At 44.5% G+C, this 19,412-nt stretch overlaps 1 protein-coding gene across 2 annotated transcripts in view; it reads right to left on the minus strand.

The window, feature by feature from the left end:
- Positions 1–5,558: 5,558 nt before the first annotated feature.
- The window catches only part of KIF13B (kinesin family member 13B), a 230,241-nt gene continuing 216,387 nt past the window's right edge, over positions 5,559–19,412 (minus strand). For both annotated transcript variants that reach the window (XM_068143211.1, XM_068143210.1), the window contains exons 39-41: positions 11,353–11,415; positions 8,060–9,080; positions 5,559–5,983 (exon numbers count right to left, since the gene is read on the minus strand). In XM_068143211.1, coding sequence (XP_067999312.1) covers positions 5,688–5,983; positions 8,060–9,080; positions 11,353–11,415 — 1,380 coding nt within the window. In that variant the 3' untranslated portion in view covers positions 5,559–5,687. The remainder of the gene's footprint in view (positions 5,984–8,059; positions 9,081–11,352; positions 11,416–19,412) is intronic.

Genomic DNA, 19,412 nt, shown 5'->3' on the forward strand with positions numbered 1-19,412 from the left:
TGTTTGTTGCTTAAAAAAAACAACCCCAAACATAAACTAAAACCCACCCAAAGGAATCCAAGTCAAACCCTGCCAGTTGTTGCCAACATGAGCTGTGTGATGGAGAAAAATGCTGCCAAAAGTAAGAAAATAATATGATCTAGGGAGGGAGTTTCAAGGACATCTTGATGCTCTGAAACTTTGGTTGGCTGCATCAGGTTTCTCATTGACCCAAGATCTGGTTTTGGCTGGTAGGGTTCACAGAATCATGGATTGTTAGGGGCTGAAAGGATCCTTGAAAGATCATCCAGTCCAACCCCCCCCCCCCCCCCCCGCCAGAGTAGGACCACCTATACCAGATCACAGAGGAATGCGTTCAGGTGGGTTTTGAATTTCTCCAGAGAGGGAGACTCCACAAGCCCTGTAGGCAGCCTGTTCCAGTGTTCCTCACAGTGCCAAGCTCCTCATTGGTTGGAAAAGATCAAGGCCAACCAGCACTGCCAGGTCACGACTAATCCATGTTCCTCAGCAGCAGATCTACACAGCTTTTCAATCACTCCAGGGATGGGGACTCACCACTGCCCCAGGAAGGCTGTTCAAGGCTCGACAACCCCTCTCACTCTCTACAGCTACCTGGAACGATGTTGCAGTGAAGTGTGTGTCTGTCTTTTCTCCCAGGTGGTTCTGTAGCAAGTTACAAAATGAGAGGAAATGGCCTCAAGTTGCAGCAGGGGAGATTCCAATTGGATATTAGGAAAAAACAATCCTTCACTGAAAGAGTCGACAAGCACTGGCACAGGCTCCCCAGGGATGTGGTTAAATCACTATCCTTGAAGGTGTATAAAAGATGCATAGATATGGTGCTAAGGGACATGGTTTAGCACCAGCTTTGGTAGAGTTAGATAATGGTTCAATGATCCTTCAGATCTTTTCCAACTGAAATGATTCTGATTCTAAAACTGAACCCAGCATTTGAGGTGCAACCTCACCAGTGCCCAGTAGAGGGGAATGATCACTGCCCTGATCCTGCTGGCTGGGGGATGATCACTACCCTAGTCCTGCCAGCCACACTATTGCTCATTCAAGTCAGGATGCTGGAAGGAGTGTGGAAGGAAGGTAAAGCTGTGGGTTACCACTTATGAATGAGAAGGGTTCCTAAATTGCACTCAACAAAGTAAGGTCTTGTCTGAAACAGGTCTCAGCACTCTCAAGTGATGTTACTCCAACCTAGGGCTGCAAATGCATGTGAATGTTTTTGGTGCTATGAACCAGGTTAGCAAAGCGCAGACATTTTTGGCTCTAAAGAAGATGTTTATTCAGGTCCTGCAGGCTGCCACCTCATGTATAATACATTACAGTAATTTAGTACTGTACAGAAATAATTAAAAACTTTACAGCTCATTACAAAGTATCTTTGGATTTCAGCTCATTGAGAGTACACCGATCCGACATGCAACACCACAGTGGAAACAGCCACTCTTTATATACAGACCCACTGCATTTACAGAAATCGACAGGCGAGCTGCGAAAGGCTCTCCCGGGACGCGGCGGATGTCAGAGCGGCGGTGAGAAAGCCAAACGTAGGTGGGCTCCGTGAGCATGTTCGGGGAGGAACAGCGCTAAGGACAAGGAGCGAGGCGGCAGCGCCGAGTCACAGCCTGCTGGGTGCTGCTCGCAGCGCGGCTCCCGTACCGGCTGCGCAATCAGCTTGGCAGGGGAAAGAGAGAGGGAGAGCAGCTGCCGGCTCCTGCCGAACAAAAGCGCAGCTGCCGCTGAGCGGGGCAGGCCGCTGAAGGGGAAATGCTTCAACGCATCCTTCCCGCTCTGCGCCAGGCACTCCTGACTCTCGCTGCCTTTGAGGAGCTCCAACCCACGTTCCCGCTCTCTCCACTGCCAGGACAAGGCTGTGCCAGAAGGCTCTGCCACCGGCTCACAGCCGACAGCAGCAGCTGAGCCACTGTTGGCAGGGGGGTGGTGGAAAAAACATCACAGTGGTTTAGGAGGAGGGTGGAGAGCCCAGAAACCAAAGCAGAGATGGATAAAGGAGATTTAGGAACAAGACGCTTATTTGTGACCCCAGCTCAAGACTATTCTGTAGTGTGCTCAATCTGCACCTTGACTCATAGTGACTTTCCTAACAGTTGGGCAGCCTGGAGGCTGGGGTGAAACACAGCCCCTCACCACCCAAGTCGTTTACCCGGGGATAAGGCACTGCAAAGACTGAACTGAACTTGTGCAAAGAACTGGCAGTACCAGCGTAAGGACAACACAAGCATCAACACAGAAAAGACTCTGCCACAGCTCTGTCACCCTGCAACCAGGTCTGTACAACACCCGAGCTCGTTTCATGCAGGTCTAGATGAGCGATAGGTAGGAACAGGGAAGGCTTCTTGATTTGTAAGAGAGCAAAGGGGCATTGAACATTAGCAGTGGGGAGCTTCCAAATCAACCACTGACAAAACTTTTCTTAAGGACTTGGGCAGTGTCACCATACAGAACTTGTTTCTATCACCAGTTTTCCTCAACTAAACTACATCATTAAATAGCACAGAGCCAGGGCCCTCAAACTGTACAAATTATTTTGGACTCAGGGATCAAAACATCTCAAGGGCTGAACATAGCACAGGAGAAAGGCTTGGCTTGGTTTGAGAAAATCCAAAAAAGTCCCTCTGAAAAGAAGTGACATCCTCTTGGCTGGCTCAGCAAACCACACCATCCTTCACAACCCTGTGCCCCATGCCAGACACACCAACACAAGTTTTCATACCCAGAATCCAAGACTCCTCCTCAGTCTGGGTATACAGAAAGTGAGCTTGCACCACTGAGTGGACACAAGGGATGAGACACTCGCTACAAGTCACAGTTCTTGCATTAAATCATCATCTTCTCTGTATAAAGTGCATGAAACTCTTGGAAAATATGCATAGCTGTTAAGATGGCAGCCCCAGCCACTGGGCAGTGCCAGTTACAAGCACCTCCTGCTCTATGCTGAGCATTGAGGTTTGTTTAATGTTCTCAATAAACCCCAAATCCATCTTCTAACCTTTGTCATGGTGTTAATCTCTTTTCTGGTTAGTTGGCTTAGCTGGTTCAGAGTGACAGATAGCTTTGAGTAGAGGGATGTGCACTCACTGTGCCAAAATCTTGGAAAATACCTTCAGGAGAAGTCTCACGTGCCCCAGAAAGCTGAAGCAAGTGGAAGAGGAGTCAGAGAAGCCCTCTGAGAAAGTCCTCATGGTCCAATTTATTTGTTTGGCTTTCTTGAGCTTTCACTGCATCAGGGTGATTTGGTTAAGGTGGGGCCATTTTAGGGACAGGTGTCACAGGGGGGGAGTTGAGGAGAGGTTTAGTTTCAAAAGCCAAACAAGATGGTAAAGACTGAGAGCTGAGTAACATTGCCAACATTGCCCTTCTACCAACGTCAGCCAGGCGCACTGTTACCAGAGCCACATCACCTTGCCAGTCATCCATGGATGTTTCAAAACATCCTATCCACATCTGTGTGCTTCCAGGACAAGCCTGGAAGCCCAGAGGAGGCAGCAAGAATGTTCTGCTCAGAGTGTGTTTCAGACCTCTCTAAATGGTTCTATGGACTGAGGGCAGTTGGAAGAGGAAAACCACCCTGAATCAGTCATCTGCAGCCTCCGACCACATGCCCCAGATGTGCAAACACTGAAACTCCTCTTCATGCAGTCAGAGCTGAAGTACAACATGGCCTGAGGAATTTAGAGTGGGCAGCATAAACAGTGAACTATTAACCCAACTGCCTCCTGCCTGACCCTTTCACTCTTGCAACTTTGATACCTTCACACTGGTCCTGCTGAACTCCAGAGACAATGGTGCAAGAAATGAGGCTTAAAAGGACTTGGGCAGGTTCTTCCCTTCTTCCCTTTCTCCCCTTCCCCAAAAGGGGCCACCTAGCAAACACCAAGAAGTTTTTGACATATCCCTAAACCCAGTCAATGAAATGCTGAGACTAAAAACCAGAACTGAGGGTTTAGGGGCTGCTTCACACCAGTCAGATTTCTGCAGCACATCAGAACAAAGTGCAATAGAAAAATGGCAAAGATGGGAGTTTAGAAACTTTACAAGGCAGCAGAAGAGGCATTGTAGGACACAGGGTGGTCTGTCATCAGCACAACTTGTCAAATGCCACAACCCAGCGCTGGTTTTGTTGAATGAATCACATCTAGAAAAAGAGTTAGGATTTTAAACCCCCCAGGATTTTAGTGTCTTTATTCTTTATTGCTAAATTTCTCCCATCATATTGGCTTGAATGGAGAGGAGCTCCGTGCAAAGGAAAAGGAGGAAGACCTGTATACTGAAGATATGCTTGGAGGCTGCTCTGTACATTTTATATTAGGATTTCTTTAGGAAAATTTAGAAAGCTGAGAGGATAGATCAGTCCCCGGCAGTACTGTGCATGCTGCATTGTAACCCATCCCACCTTACTTCTGCTACAGATTAGTTTCTATTTTAATTTTATTCCTTCTGCATAAATTATATTAATTACAGTAAATCAGCATAATTACCTCCTTCACTGAGCTTCCCTAACTCCTCTGATGACTCTGTATCTTTCCCTTAGACCTCTGAACCAGATGGTTAAAGGCACTTACGTTACCCACGTTGCAGCACGGGCACCAATGAGATGCACATTAAAGTTTAATCATTAATTTAGCATCCTAAATAGTCTCCACATAGATAAAACGCCTATTGCTCGAGCTGTCCAGTCCCCCTGTGATGACTAAACAGGATATAAAGAGCTCAGGATATAAAACACTGTGGCCTGCGAAACCAGTTAAAATCCCACTGTCCAAAGGCTGGGGGGGAACATGGAAGCACTCCAGTGCTCACCTCTCTGCAAAAATCCTCTTGGTCCACAGGGCAGAACCAAGGAGGTGGTCCTGCCACTTTGGGGCAAGTCAGAGAGGGGATCCTGTCATGGTGAGAGTGCACGTTAAGCAGCTTAGACAGCAAATTTTCTCAGCTCTCCTCTTTCCTGATAGAAGAGATCAAAACTATTAGTGAGCAGGCCATGGGCTTTCTCCCATTCCCACCAAATCAGCTGGAAAGACTGTGTGCTGATCTCCACAGGAGAGAGGGCCAGCAGGACAGTAATCACCATGGGGCCCTGCTTCCAGCTCACAAAAGAAAAAGCTGCTGCTTTTTTTAAATGAAGAGGGCTTGGGGGCTCTTTATTTCCAAGTCAAGTTTGAGCTTCACTTCTCTGCCTGTCCAGACCCCAACCTTGCCCTCTCACCATGTGTTTCCATGCTATGGACACAGTTCTGAGGACATTAGGAGGGAACTGTTATTTTGGGGAGTTTTTTCTTTAAAACCAACAGTCACATCGAGAGAAGTATCACTGCCTGAGGAGGATTACATAGCCACTGGAAAGCCATGGCTTAATTTGAACGATTTCTGTGCCTCTTCCTTCTCCAAAAGGAAGAAGAGCACAGAGCTTCACCCACCGCCACGAGCTTTCACGACCTGAACCGTCCCAATTTGTAACAGGAAACGAAGGACCTCGATCCAGCACCGTGTCAAGGCAAAGAATTAACATGTCAATCATCCAAAGCAGAGAGGAAAAATCTTTCATTAGTGTTTGCCACAGACTAGGAGTTGAGGTGGTTGGTTCAGCTTGCCGAGGCGAGCAGCCCTGCTCCCCTGGCTGGGCTGCGCTGCTTGCCGCGCTGGGCAGGGCTGTCTCAGCTCGCCCAGGATTTCCTGTTCACTGCGTTCTTCTGGCTCTTCTCTGGTCGCAGCGTGGAGCCTCCTTCTGATTTGGCCAGGGCTGTGAGGGAAGCCAGGTTGGAGGCTGACCCGGAGAAGCTGCCGCTCTTCCTGTTGTCGGCAGCAGCGGCTCCTCCTTGCAGCCTCAAGCCGGTGCTGCGCCGCCTGGCCGGGCCCATGGCCCTCTTAACCCTGCCCGGTTTCACCAGCAGCCCGTAGCCGGGGTTGCAGCGGAAATACAGCCTGCCGCCGATCGAGCCGTCGTTCTTACCTTGGGCAAGAGGGGAAAGACCAAAGACAAAACGTCATTCCTTGTGTCTCCGTGGAGTGTGCTGCCAGGAGGACACCAGAAGAAGAAAGAGCCGAGAGGGAAGATAACTATTCCCAAAAACAGACTATGAAGGAAACACCAAGAAGGAGAGAGCACTACAGGCATGAGAAGACAAAGCTGCTGGTACAAGAGCAAACGAATCTGAAGATCAATACTCGTACTGATATAAGGAAAAGTCTTCCAGCTACTGGAGGAGAAGTGGGAGTAGCATTCCCACAGGAGTGAATCACAGAATCAAAGGGACTTCTAGAGATCACCCCCCCTGCTAAAGCAGAGTCAGCCAGAGTCTGGCCCCATTCTCTTGGCCCTCACCCTTTAAATATTGATAATCATTGAGAGGATTTCCTCTCAGTCTGCTCTTCTCCAGGCTAAACAGCCCCAGGTCTCAGCATCTCCTCATCAGAGAGAAGCTTCAATCCCCTCAGCATCTCCACAGACTCTGCTGGTTTCTTTCCAGTAGAGTTCTCCATCTCCCTGCAACTGGGGATCCCAGAACTGCAGCCAGGAGTCCAGATGTGGCCTCACTAGGGCAGAATAGAAGGGAAGGAGAACCTCCCTCAACCTGATGGCTGCATTCTTCTTAATACATCCCAGAAGGCCATTTGCCTTCTTGACCATGAGGGCACATTGCTGGCTGATGGGGAAATTGTTGTCCACCAGCACTCCCAGGTCCTACTCTGTGGAGCTGCTTTCTAGCAAGTCAGCTCCTAACCTGTCCTGATGCAGGGGGTTATTCCTCCCCAGGGACATGACTCTACACTTTCCCTTGTTGAACTTCATGAGGTTCCCCTCTGCCCAACCCTCCAGCCTGTCCAGGTCAGAAAATAAAAACATATTAACTGGTTTTATGTCTGAACTTGATAAAGTTGTAAGATTAGAGGAAGCAGCTGCCTGTGACAGGAGAAGGTTGGACTTCATTCAAGGTGGCTCCCAGCTGCAGGCTTGTGCTCCAGTGACAGCAGTATGATTTACTGCTCAACACCATCATGGAGACAGTTACTCTCAATGGAACACTCCACCTTACTCTTACTCCCTACTTGCTATTCAGGGGAACTCTTTAATTTCACCAGAAGTGTTCAATAGTCAGTTCAGCTATAGACACATTAGCAAACTATCAGGAAGGAAGGGGAAAAAAAAAAAGACATTTAAAAGAGCTTTTGGTTTTCCAAGACGATGAGAGACTGAAGATAGGATGAGTTACTGTGCCTGTGTCATAAAGCCTCCACAGAACAGAAAGAATAATTTCTTTACACTGATGCTGTCTCACCCGACAGGATTAGAGGGGCAGAATCCCCCCCTCAACCTTCTGGTCACATTTCTCCCTTTAGATCATTTCTAATTCTCATGACCACAGCTCTGGGTACTGGAACAGAGACTGCTCCCATCTGTAACAGCAATACAAATAGATACAGAAGCTCTTAAAATTGCCTAAGATCACCCCTCTTGTTTCATGGTCATTTCCTTCTCTCTACCATGATTACATGTTGGGTCCAATATGGTAATTTGCCCTCACCTGGCCAAGGACTTGGGACTCCTACCTCTGTTTCTAGTATGATGAAGGTACAAGTTTGTGGTCCTACTTCCCAAGTGAAGCTCCAGATGTGCTAGAGGCCAGTTATGCTTCAACAAATCAGGGGCTTGTTCTTTGTGGAAACAGAAAGAAAAATAAACCAACCCCAAAATGCCAGTAAAATCACTAGTTGAGTCCTCAACAGACCAAAAATCTTGTACCCTTCTTGGCCACCTGGGCAACATTGCCCAGGAACTGTGCGTTCCTACTTCTACTGTAAGAAGCCAATGAAATAACTGAGAAGGGACAAAATTCAGTCAGAGAGAGGTCAGGAAGACTAAGTTTACAAAGGCAGACTGGGAAAAGATTACAGCAGGGAAAGATCTTTTCTATGTCCCTTCTCAGAATGCACTAGTAAGGGCTAATTACCAGCCCCCCTCATCAAAGAGCAGCTTTAAAACGAACACTGCACTCTGACAGGTTGTCTGCTTCAGATCATATTTTACCTGAAGGTAAATCCAGTTCGACACCAACCCATGTTCCCTCTTGAAAGTCTGTGGGTCCAATATATCTAACAATGCCTGTCTTATTTGTGCCAACTGTGACATATTCTCCCTCCTTCAGCCACTCAGGAATTTCATTGGCATCTTCAGAGTCAGAAGTAATTTCCAGCTTTTCCTCTGACTTCTCTGATCCGTTATGGTTCAGTCCATGGGCAGTGGATGTGCCCTTTTCTCCTCCTTGTTGTTCTTCTGTGTTTAGTGAGCACAAGGTATCTGGCCCCAGCATGCTTGTGAAGGACTTCAGCTCTGATGTCTTGACTTTCTGGATCTTGAAGGGGGAGGCTGCAACACCAAGCTGGGACAATTGGTCGAGGTGAACCTGTGGTTTGGGAAACCCCAGTTCTGAAGCCCTAGAAGCCATTTCTTTTTTCCTTTCTTGTCCTGATGATTCCATTGATTGTTTGGGTGACAACTCCTTCGGAGTGGAGGTAGAAATAAAGCTTTTTGCGTTAGCGGCCACAGAGGCATCATTTGCCTGCTCACTTTGAGTCACAGGACATGTGCAAGATTTTGATTTCAAAGCATCATTTCCATTCACTTCAGTGCTCTCTTTAGGTCTTGCATGAGCACTTTGAAGGTTGAAGGCAGGTAGACTCTCTCTCTTAGTACCGAGACAGATTTCTGAAGAACTTTCTGAGTGCCCTGGCAAATCAGAGGAAGAGATCTGAGCCACAGCAGGAGCTGGGAAGTCACTCACTGCAGGCATTTGACCTCCTGGTTGAGCCACAGCATCACTTCCTGCTGCAAGGGCTTCAGAGAGGGTGGCTGTTGAAACACTGTGAGAAAAGTACCCACTGGAGGCTTCACTCAGAGGACTTGGAGGTCCTTCCTGAGAGTCCTGCACCTGGGTGTCTCCTGTGGGCTGCTGCAAAGGCACTTTGGGTGCCTTTTCCAGACTCTTGTCCGCCTCAGATATCTGCACTGCAGCTTCAAATGGCTGTTTCCCTACTTCTTCTTGGTTAATCTGAAATAGAAGAGGACCATGGAGCTCTGTTATTCAAAATATCTGGGCTAAAAGAACAGCTACAAAGCCTCTGGGAAGTACTAAGGCCTTCAAGCTTATCTAAATCCCCGTGTAGCTGCAATCTCCAGAAGATGCAAGCTGATCTGAAGTCAGCTTTGCCACCCTGGGTAAGGATTGTCAGCTCGTTTCTCCCATTAATAAGAAAAGTGTCAACTAAAAGAAATACGCTTCCCAATATTTACTGAGAAATTATTTATATTACAGGAATGGTCATTTGCTGTTTGAATAGCAGGATTTATAAGGAATGTGAAGCAGCCATGATCTATAAGTCTCTCAGTTATTTGGCTTAACTCTCAGGATTGATAAATCATCCCTCTCCAACTAAACTGTCATTTATGTCCCCGTTCCCAAATGCCATTCCCACCTCAATGCCTCCAGCACCACACACTTTCAGGGTATGAAATTAACTGCACTTCATGAGATTAACATCCCATTTTAGTGATGTATGACTTGGCTGTAAAGTTTACTAAATCTGATAGATCAATATCTTTTGCCAGCACATGTACTCTAAAAGATTAGGATGTCTCTAAATATCTTTGGGAAGGAGGAGGCTTCTAATATGAAGAGGGGGGGAAAAAACCCAAAACTCCAAAGTGGTTGGAGGATGGTAGATCTGCACCTATCTTGGGTTAACTCTCAGGTATACTTCATTGTTTACTTTTCAACTTTTTGTGCTTTATCCCATCTTGGTTAAGTCCCATCCCAGCTTGGTTATGTCTCCCAAGCTGCAGGATTTTCACTTTATTTTGAAGTGCCTTTTTTTCCTCTGGAAACTGAAGCAGCATTTGAAGAAAGAGGGATTTGATTGAATTACAGGAATTTCAGAAGCAAAACTACTGCTAAGTGAAATGTAATACAGAGAAGTTTTTTAAAAAATATTCCTGAGGATTAAAGTTGTATTTTTAGCTTCTCTGTGGAAAAGCAAGCATGTGGATTCTGGAGCTCTGCTCTTTCTTTGGCCTTTCCCTTTTAAGCATTCATATAACACACATTTTGCTAAGACAATAAAAGCACAGTGGGAGAAAGCTAATTTGCTATTCTGAGGACTGAAGTTCTGCTGAACTGTGAGAGATCACTGGGTCTATTTTCTCTCCAGCTTAGCAAGAACCTTTTTTTCACACCAATATTATGAACTGGCTTGAAATGTCAAACTGAGAATTAAGCTCAACACTCGGAATAACACACATGTTCTCTTTATAGCAAGCAATTTGCCTTTTAAAGCAGCAAACCAGCTGAATTTTAGCTGGTTAACTGCTAATGCAATCATTTGATTAACCAAGCTTTCAAATATGAAAGTGCAACCAGTGATAGAAGGGGAAATTTTACCACAACCTGAGAAAACACAGCAACACATGCTGCATTTCATTGTCTCCCAGTGAAGTGACAGCAGAAGTGCAACAGGTCTCAAGTAGCTAACTCAGCAGCTGCTTTTGCCACCTCTGATTTTCAGGCATGTGAATATGGAAATTGTTTCATGCCTTCCTGGGATCATAGAATCATAGAATGGTTTGGGTTGGAAGGAACCTCCTCCACTAGAGCAGGTTGCTCAGAGTTTTATTGAGTCTGACCTGGAATATCTCCAGGGATGGGACCTCAACTACCTCCCTGGGCAACCTGTTCCAGTGTTCCACCATCCTCATGGTAAAGAACTTGTTCCTAACATCCAATCAAAATCTGCTCTTCTCTAGTTTGAAGCCATTGTCCCTTGTCCTATCACTGCAAGCCTTTAAAAACAGATCCACTCCAGCCTTCTTGTAGGTCCCCTTCAGGTACTTGAAGGTCATTACTAGGTCTCCCCCAAGCCTTCTCTTCAGGCTGAACAACCCCAGCTCCCTCAGCCTGTCCTCATAGCATAGTTCCTGCCCCGTGGTCATTTTTGTGGCCCTTCTCTGCACCTGCTCCCTCAGGTCTATGTCCTTCCTGTGCTGAGGGCTCCACATGTGAGGTCTCACCAGCGCAGTGTCAGGACCACCTCTCTTGATCTGCTGGCAATGCTTCTTTTGATGCAGCCCAGGATGCGACTGGCTTTCTGGGCTACAAGCACAATGCCTGCTCACGTCTCATCCACCAGCACCTCCAAGTCATTTTCTATAGGGCTGCTCTCAATTTCATCATCCCCCAGCCTGTACTGATATTGAGGATTGCCCCAGCCTAGGTGAAGGACCTTGTATTTTGCCTTATTGCGCCTTGTGGATTCATGGTATATGCTCACTTGTTTTATCTTTGCAGCACTGGCATCAATACTGGCAGACTGAACCATGATCCGTGGGACAGCCTGCAGAAATGCAAAACAAAAGGATTTTTTCAGCACTACAACTTATATTTGGAATTCTGGAACCACAAGCAAACCTTTGTCAGGAAGGGACAGAGAATTGCTATTTTATTGCACTCTGATGACATAACTGAAGGGGTAAAAATTCTAACCATCAAAAATTCCTGAATTTTAAGACATAAGTAGCTACAAGTACAAATTCATGGGGTACAAAGTTTTCTTCTACACAGTCAGTCAAAGACAAATCACTGATAAACCAGATACCAAACAGCTCTGAGGTCATGCTGGTCTGGCTACTGAAATCTTCAGCTTCTGTCCATCTCCAAACTCTTTCTCCATCTCCAGTACCTGAATTGGGTTTAGCTTGTGGTATTGTTTGCTTGAACTCAGAAAGGAAGCAAGAAACAAGATCAAAGAGGGCATCACCACTGCCTGCTAGAGTGGAAACTATCCATTGCATATACTGGTCCTGTTCCAGAAGAACCACTTCAGTTCCAACAGTATCTTCTCTGTTATAGCATGGGGCTTGATAGGAAGGCATTGACAAGAAATGTCTCTCACTTGCTCCATATTCAGGTTCTTATGTTAAAGATTTGAAATTATCCTAAAACCATAACAGCAAATTTGCGACACTTGACTATAAATCTTAGGCTAAGATGTCGTTTTGGGCTGTCATTCACTGTTGACACAGGAGAGAAAGGGACCACCAAGTCAATGGAGAACCTGGGTAAAGGGCAGTGTGAAGAAAAGGAGAGAAGAGAAAAAGTCAGAAACATTTCTCTTTAGCACTGTTAAATAATGTCACCATCCCTGGAGGGCTTTAAAAGTCATGGAGACAGGGTGCTGAGGGACATGGTGTAGTGGTGACATGGCAGTGCTGGGTTAATGGTGGGACTTGATGATCCTAAAGGTCATTTCCAAGCAGAACAATTATAGAATTATAAGTGAGGCTCATACCTTCAGGGAAAGAGCTCTTTAAAACTAACATATTACACAATTTGGGAGCAATCTGATTTTGTCTTTTTTTCTCCAAGGGACTTCAGAACCCCTTGAGACATGAAGGCAGGTGCTCATCTGATAGTTACTTCTAGAATTCCACAGTCTGTTTAAAGAATGGTAACTTTCCAGCTAAAGAGTGAGGTAATTTTCTCTTGCTTCCCTTCTAAGTACAGTAAATCAGAAATATGACTAATCCTGTCCCCACAAGAAATAAAGATGTGAGAAAAGAACAGCTGCTATTTATACAGAGATTGCCAGGTATTAAATAAAACCACAATTATTCAAGGTTAAAAACAAAGACAAGAGAAGGACAAAAAAGGCCCAACAGGTTCACAATAGATCAAAACATGGGTTTTTTTTAATCAGACATTAAACCACAGAAGCAAGGGCAGAGCAGGTTGCCCAGGATCACATTCAGGTGGGTGTGGAATTTCTCTAGAGAAAGAGCCTCTAAGTCTCTGGGCTGCCTCTCTTCCAGTGCTCTGGGACTTATGCTCAGATGGAACCTCCTTGGTCCCAGCTTGTGCCTGTTGCCACTTGTGCTGTCACTGAGCACCACTGAAAAGAGTCTGGCCCCATCTTCCCGAGTTTCTCCCTTTAGATATTGATGAGCACTGAGGAGATCCCCTCTCAGTCTTCTCTTTACCAGGCTAAACAGCCCTAGGTCTCTCAGCACCTTCTCATCAGAGAGATGCTCCAGTCCCCTCAGCATCTTTGTAGACTCTGATGGCCTACTTTCAGTAGGTTCCTGTCTCTCTTGAACTAGGGAGCCCAGAACTGGACCCAGGACTTCAGATGTGCCACTGATCACAACCCTCTGAGCTCTGTTCAGGCATTTCTCAATCCACCTCACTGCCCACTCACCTGAGCCACACTACTAAACTTCCCTATGAGGATGTTGTGGGAGACAGCATCAAACAACTTGCAGAAGCTGAAGTAGACAATATCCATTGCTGTTCCCTCATCTACCCAGCCAGTCACACCATCACAGAAGACTATTAGATTGGTCAAACCTGATTTTTGCATAGTGAAAGCCTCAGTTCAATAAAAGAAAGCAGGACAGGAGGGGTTTACTCATTATTAAACCTGCTAACTGGAAGTACACCCCTGAAGTGGGGTTCAGAGCAAACTGGCTCTATTTCAGGTGCACAAGGTATTAGCATTTGGTGGCCCTTATGAGGATGTGCACTGGGGCTCCTGGAAGCAGATGGTGACCTGAATCAACAAATCAATGAAACCTAAAAATAAGCACAGCTTTAGGGCTTATGACCCAGTGATTTTCAGACACCTCATACTCCAGAACTTAAGCTTCCTTTGGAATAAAGTGGAACTCTTCCAAGACAAAAGCAGTAACCTGCAAACAACGGTGGTACTGACTTGTGTCTCAATTCCAGAGATAGCTTAGAGCCATGAGTTGTCCCAGGTATTAAGTCAGGTATGCAAGGGTAATCAGACTGTCACAACAGCCAAGTGCTTCACTTTGTCAAAGACTAGAGAGAAAGACTAACTTTACCATGAGGGAACCATGCAGATTTTAGGTTTAGTAGAAACTCATCATGGTGTTTTAAAGGAGCAGAGTATTTGGCAGAACAGTTATTCCCTCCACTTTAACCATCTTTGAACCACGGATTGATCCATCCTCAAGTGCAAAGCCAAGCTATTAAATATCACCTTCTAATGAAACAACAACAACAACAAAATCTGTAGTCACAAGGCATTAGGGCTAATCCCTAGGCACTTACAGAGCACTTTAAACCTTTTGCAGAGGTGCAGCTGAATCTCAGTGAGAAGTCAAGGCTGTTGAATTCAAATTATCTTAGTTAAATATCTCCATGCTCCACTGCTAGAAGCAGTACATTTTGGCATCTCAGGAAAGGAAAAACCACTGTCCTTGTTGTTTCCACATTACTGTTCATGATCTGATATAGCAGTGGAAACAGACATTTTTGGCAGACCTTGAGCTAAAGCCAGGTCAAGGCTCTCACACTGGCACTGTAACACAACTGGATATTTTTACTCCATTTTCTCCCAGTATCTGTGCCACCTCTGGGAAGTGGTCTGAGGTCTAGCATTATCATCATAAGATAAGCACTCAGAACAGGAATAAGAGAAAGTATTTAAAGCTATTTCTCACTGCCTTTTATTTCTTTTTCTCACTTAAAAAAATGAACAGAGGAAAAGAGTTTGTGTTTTTTTTATCTCTCAAAAACCTTCAGTCTTACAGCCTGTAAAGCCATGAAATCTGAAAATCCAGTCGATATCAAACAGCAAAAGAAAGAAAAGCGTTACACTTTAATCATTCCTCATCAAGTTCTCCTCCTGAAAGGATGACAAATCTCAAAACTACAATAGCTTTGCCAAGCAATGTTTAGAAAAACATGGAGAAAAAAAAGCAATTATGAGAAGTGGCACTTGCCCAAGTTTGGTGTTGACAAGAAACAGATGAGCAGAAACAGCCTCACTGGGGTGGCGGGGCTAAGGAAACAAATCTTTGTTATGAAATATAGTTGAGTTACTTGTGGGGGGAATACTGAAAACAAAGTGTTTGACTATCTTTGAAGACATTTACTGGATGAAAAATATTTCTGAGTTGAGAGCCAAATTCTATCATTAAATGTTTGCAGATAGCCACTGCTGAACTAGATGTATATATTTATCCAATGGCAAAACATGACCCTTTTCCAGTGATAATTGTTGGCACCACTTCTCCAACCAAGCTGAGAAAACAGGGAGTAAGAAGAAACATGAAAGCAATTCACTTTAAATAATCTTTGAATCTTCATAGAACAACAATAACAAAAATGTCTTTTTCCTAAGAGCTGCTGCTTTTTGCAGTGAGTTTAGAAGGATTTTTGAGAGTGCAAATTTTCTGGTCAGAGGGGAGGTCAGTCTGCACATACTTCGAGGTGACCAGAAGCCAGGTACTTACCAGTGATCAGTATAACCTGACCTGGACAAGCTTGAGAAGAGGGCCTTTGTGGCCAAGTGGAAGTTCCTGCACCTGGCTTGGGGCAATCCCCAGTATCAATACAAGCTGGGGGATAATGTGATGGAGCACAGTGCTAAAGAGAAGGACTTAGGGGTACTGATGGATAAAAAAACTGAATGTGAGCCAACAATGTGGCTCACAGCCCAGAAAGCAAACTGCATCCTGGGCTACATTAAAAGAAGTGTGGCCAGCAGATTGAGGGAGGGGATTCTGTCCCTTTACTCCACTCTGGGGAGACCTCAACAGAAGTACTGTGTCCAGCTGTGGAGTCTTCAGCACAAGAAGGATGTGGACTGGTTAGAGGAGGTCCATAGAAGGCCACAAAAATGGTAAGAGGCTTGGAGAACCTCTGCTGCTGTGAGGACAGGCTGAGAGAGCTGGAAATCAGCATGGAGAAGAGAAGGCTCTGGGGAGAGCTTATTGCAACATTTCACATTTAAAGGGGCCTATCAGAAAGATGGGGGCAGACTGCAGGAGGCCTGTTGTGACAGGGCAAGGGGTGATGATGTCCCTGCTGACTGTACGGGATTTGAACTGGATGACCTTTAAGGGACTCTTCCAACCTAAAGCATTCTATGACTCTATAATCTGGAGACCCTCCTGGTATGCTGGTGAGCTTGAACAGCAAGTATGTATCTTGCTCCACATAGAGACACCAAAATTAGTCATAAGTGAACTGCTGATCGTACCATGTATTACAAATACATAATGTCAGACTCTTCACTGAGCTCATAAAAAAACACATTTCATATTTCTATGTCATTAAACATTCTGTAAAATGCCTCTGACAATGGTGACTGATGACTTCAGCACAAAGCCTTTTGACTTCATGTCACTGGATGAAAATCCTTCAGTGCTAACACCCAATCTGCAGAAAGTTCAGTGGCTGTTAACAGAACAGACTGGGCCAGCATGCACAAGAATAATCCTCCAAGCACCAGAAATGGTCTAGCCAAGGTTACAGCTGATGCAATCCTAAAAGGGTGTTATCAGAAAACTCCCATTGCTCTTGTCTATGCTTTAACATCCACAGATAGAAATGACTGAGATCAAGGACTGTCACACCGAAGGCTTTATGCTTGCATCGCCATTTAAAAGCAGCTACTGGAAACTTCAGCAGCAGGGCATAACAGTTGCTTCATTAAATGTAGATTTAAATCAGTTTTGAGCAGCCAGGATAAAATACTATCACAAGATATATACAGCAACACAGCAAGAATTCTGAATTCCCTAGTACACAGCCAAAAAAAAATCAAGAAGGAAGAATCCATTTTAGAAATGTCCCTCCCAGCAATATTCCTCTTTGCCCTCAATTTTAAAATAATTTAGAAGCCATTAATTATTCAAATATAAAATTTTCCCTCATTCATAGAAGCAGAGAATCATTCTGGTTGGAAACAAACCTTTAAGATTATCAAGTCCAACCATTTCACCCAGCACTGCCAGGTCACCACTAAATCATGTCCCTCAGCACCACATCTACATGTTTCTTAAATCCCTCCAGAAATGGTGACTCCACCACTTCCCTGGACAGCCTGTTCCAGGGCTTGACATCCCTTTCAGTGAAGTCTTTCCTAATGTCCAACCTAAGCCTTCCCTGGCACAATTTGAGGACGTGTCCTCTTAGCCTGTCACTCGTTCTTTGGTAGAAAAGACTGAACCCAACCTTGCTCCAACCTCCTTTCAGGGAGCTGTAGAGAGCCAAGGTTATCTCCTCTGAGCCTCTTTTTCTTCACACTAAACAACCCCAGTTCCTCCAGCTGCTCCTCAGAGGACTTGTGCTCTAAATCCATTGGCATCTTTGGACACACTCTAGCACCTCAATGTCCTTCTTGGAGCAAGGGGCCCAAAACTGAACTCAGTATTTGAGATGCAGCCTGACAAGTGCCAAAGACGGGGAAATAATCCCTGCCCTCATCCTGCTGGCCACTGTATTGCTGATAGAACCCCAGATGCTGTTGGCCTTCTTGGCCACCTGGGCACATTGCTGGCTTATATTCAGCTGACTATTGACCAACACCTCCAGGTCCCTTTCTGCCAGGCAATTCCCAGCCACTCTTCCCCAAGCCTAGAGCATTCATGAGATGATTGTTGTGATTTAAGTGCCGGATTCAGCACTTGACCTTGTTGAATCTCTTAGCCCTTAGATCCAAAAAGACATCTAAAACTCAGTACAAGTTTTATTTGCTGGGTTTTCTTGGTCTTTGTTTTCTCCTCTAAAGACACTGTGCCTTTCACATAAATCTAAACACACCCTTTTTATTCCACTTTCCATATGTGGAATGTCTCAGCCTGTCATAATACTTTTGAATTCCATGTTTCTAATATACTTTATGCAAAATTAACCATACCCTTTTCTGTGCAGTTAAATTACTTCATTTCTAGGTCTGGACAGATTAAAAGGGTAATTCATAATCATCTTCCAGTTAGTTCATACAGAAATTTCAGTGGTTTCCACTAAGAACTTTAAAAAACAGTTTTCTATCCTCATTCTCATTCAAAGCTACTTGTATAAAGATGACAGGGAAAAATGAACTCAGAAATCAAACCACTAACAACTCAGTCACAAGAACTAGATGCATAGGAGCTGAGCTGGCTACAGAGGATCTGTTGAGCTATGCTGATTACAGCATCCAAATGATTCTTTATTTGAAACTCTGAAAAAAGCCTTCAAGATTTTTAAAGAAGGTTCTCAGAGGCCACATTATTTACATTTGGTTAAGGAATGTCAGTTCTAGCAATTAAACTATGCACCATGCACATCCATGAAACTGTTATTTTTTAATGCCCTGCCAGAAAAAAAGGTTTTTCATTAGTCACATTTCATTATTTTTTAAGAGCAATTACTATGTCTGCATCAAAAGGTGGAAAAGGAAAATAAAAGGAGCGCTGCCCTCTCCATGTGTCACATCTCTGCATTTCTATAGCACAAATCAAAAATCAATTACATTAGGATGTGGAAATTCAAAGAGGTTTTTAGTGCCTCAAGATCTCTCATTTAAGCCACGTGCTAACAAAAAGACATTTGAGCATCCAACAAGTTTCTCAAGTATCAAGATGACCAAAACCCACTTAGAAAATGCACACTGCTCAGAGGCATGTGCTTCTGCTAGAGCAATGTCATAAACCAGAAATCTGGAATGTAATATGTACATTTTTCATGGCAGCACCCAGTGATGCCCCAAAATGTAATTACACAGGTAGTTCCTGGAGATCAACAGGGTCAGAAGGTAAAGTACAGGAATTCTGGTTGGTGCACACCATGAAAGCCTTAGTATGTTAATACAAAAGACAAGCTTCAAGAGCATGTACATAGTATGGTTAAGCACAGAGAGATGAAGCTGATTCTCCATCCACCTGCATATTTTACCCAAGTATTTTAAACTTTCCTCATCAGCAGTAAGGTTTAGTGAAGCTTTAAATCTTGTACACTGCAGGACTAAGCTTTCTGAAGAATAGGCTGAGAAAATAAAAAGCAATTCCAGCCATCAATAAAGATTCAAATTGTTTTTTTTTTTTTTTAATTTTTTTTTTTTATTTACAGGCTACTGGCAATTAATTTAAAAGGCATCAGATAATAGAGAAAATAGGCATTTTCTAACTTAAAAGTATATAAACAGCTTCATCAGAAACCAATCTTTTAGGTACATAAACAGCTTCATCGGAAGCCATTTTGCTAGTTACATAAAGAATCCTATTATGCCAAATTAATTCAATCTAACTAATTAGAGAGCAGGAAGTTCTTTCAATTATTTTATGTGCTGTCTGAGAAACACACTTGAATACGAGAGCAGATTTCATTAACTGCAGTTCATTATTCTCCAGATTAGTTACTAAACTTGCATCAGAAGGTCAAAGACAGCAATTTTGTTACCTTGGCTGGAATGTTTCTGCATTTTTGAAGCTTAGGCAACCACTGACAATAAACAAAAACAGCACTGGGAAAGACCATTCTGTTAGGATAAACTTCTCTGTGTGCTCGCCTACTTGAAGTTTGATGCCAGCCTAACCA

Source organism: Melanerpes formicivorus, unplaced genomic scaffold (assembly GCF_026170545.1).
Source record: "Melanerpes formicivorus ecotype bairdi unplaced genomic scaffold, bMelFor1.0.p_v2 SCAF_9, whole genome shotgun sequence".
Taxonomy (NCBI): Eukaryota; Metazoa; Chordata; class Aves; order Piciformes; family Picidae; genus Melanerpes; species Melanerpes formicivorus.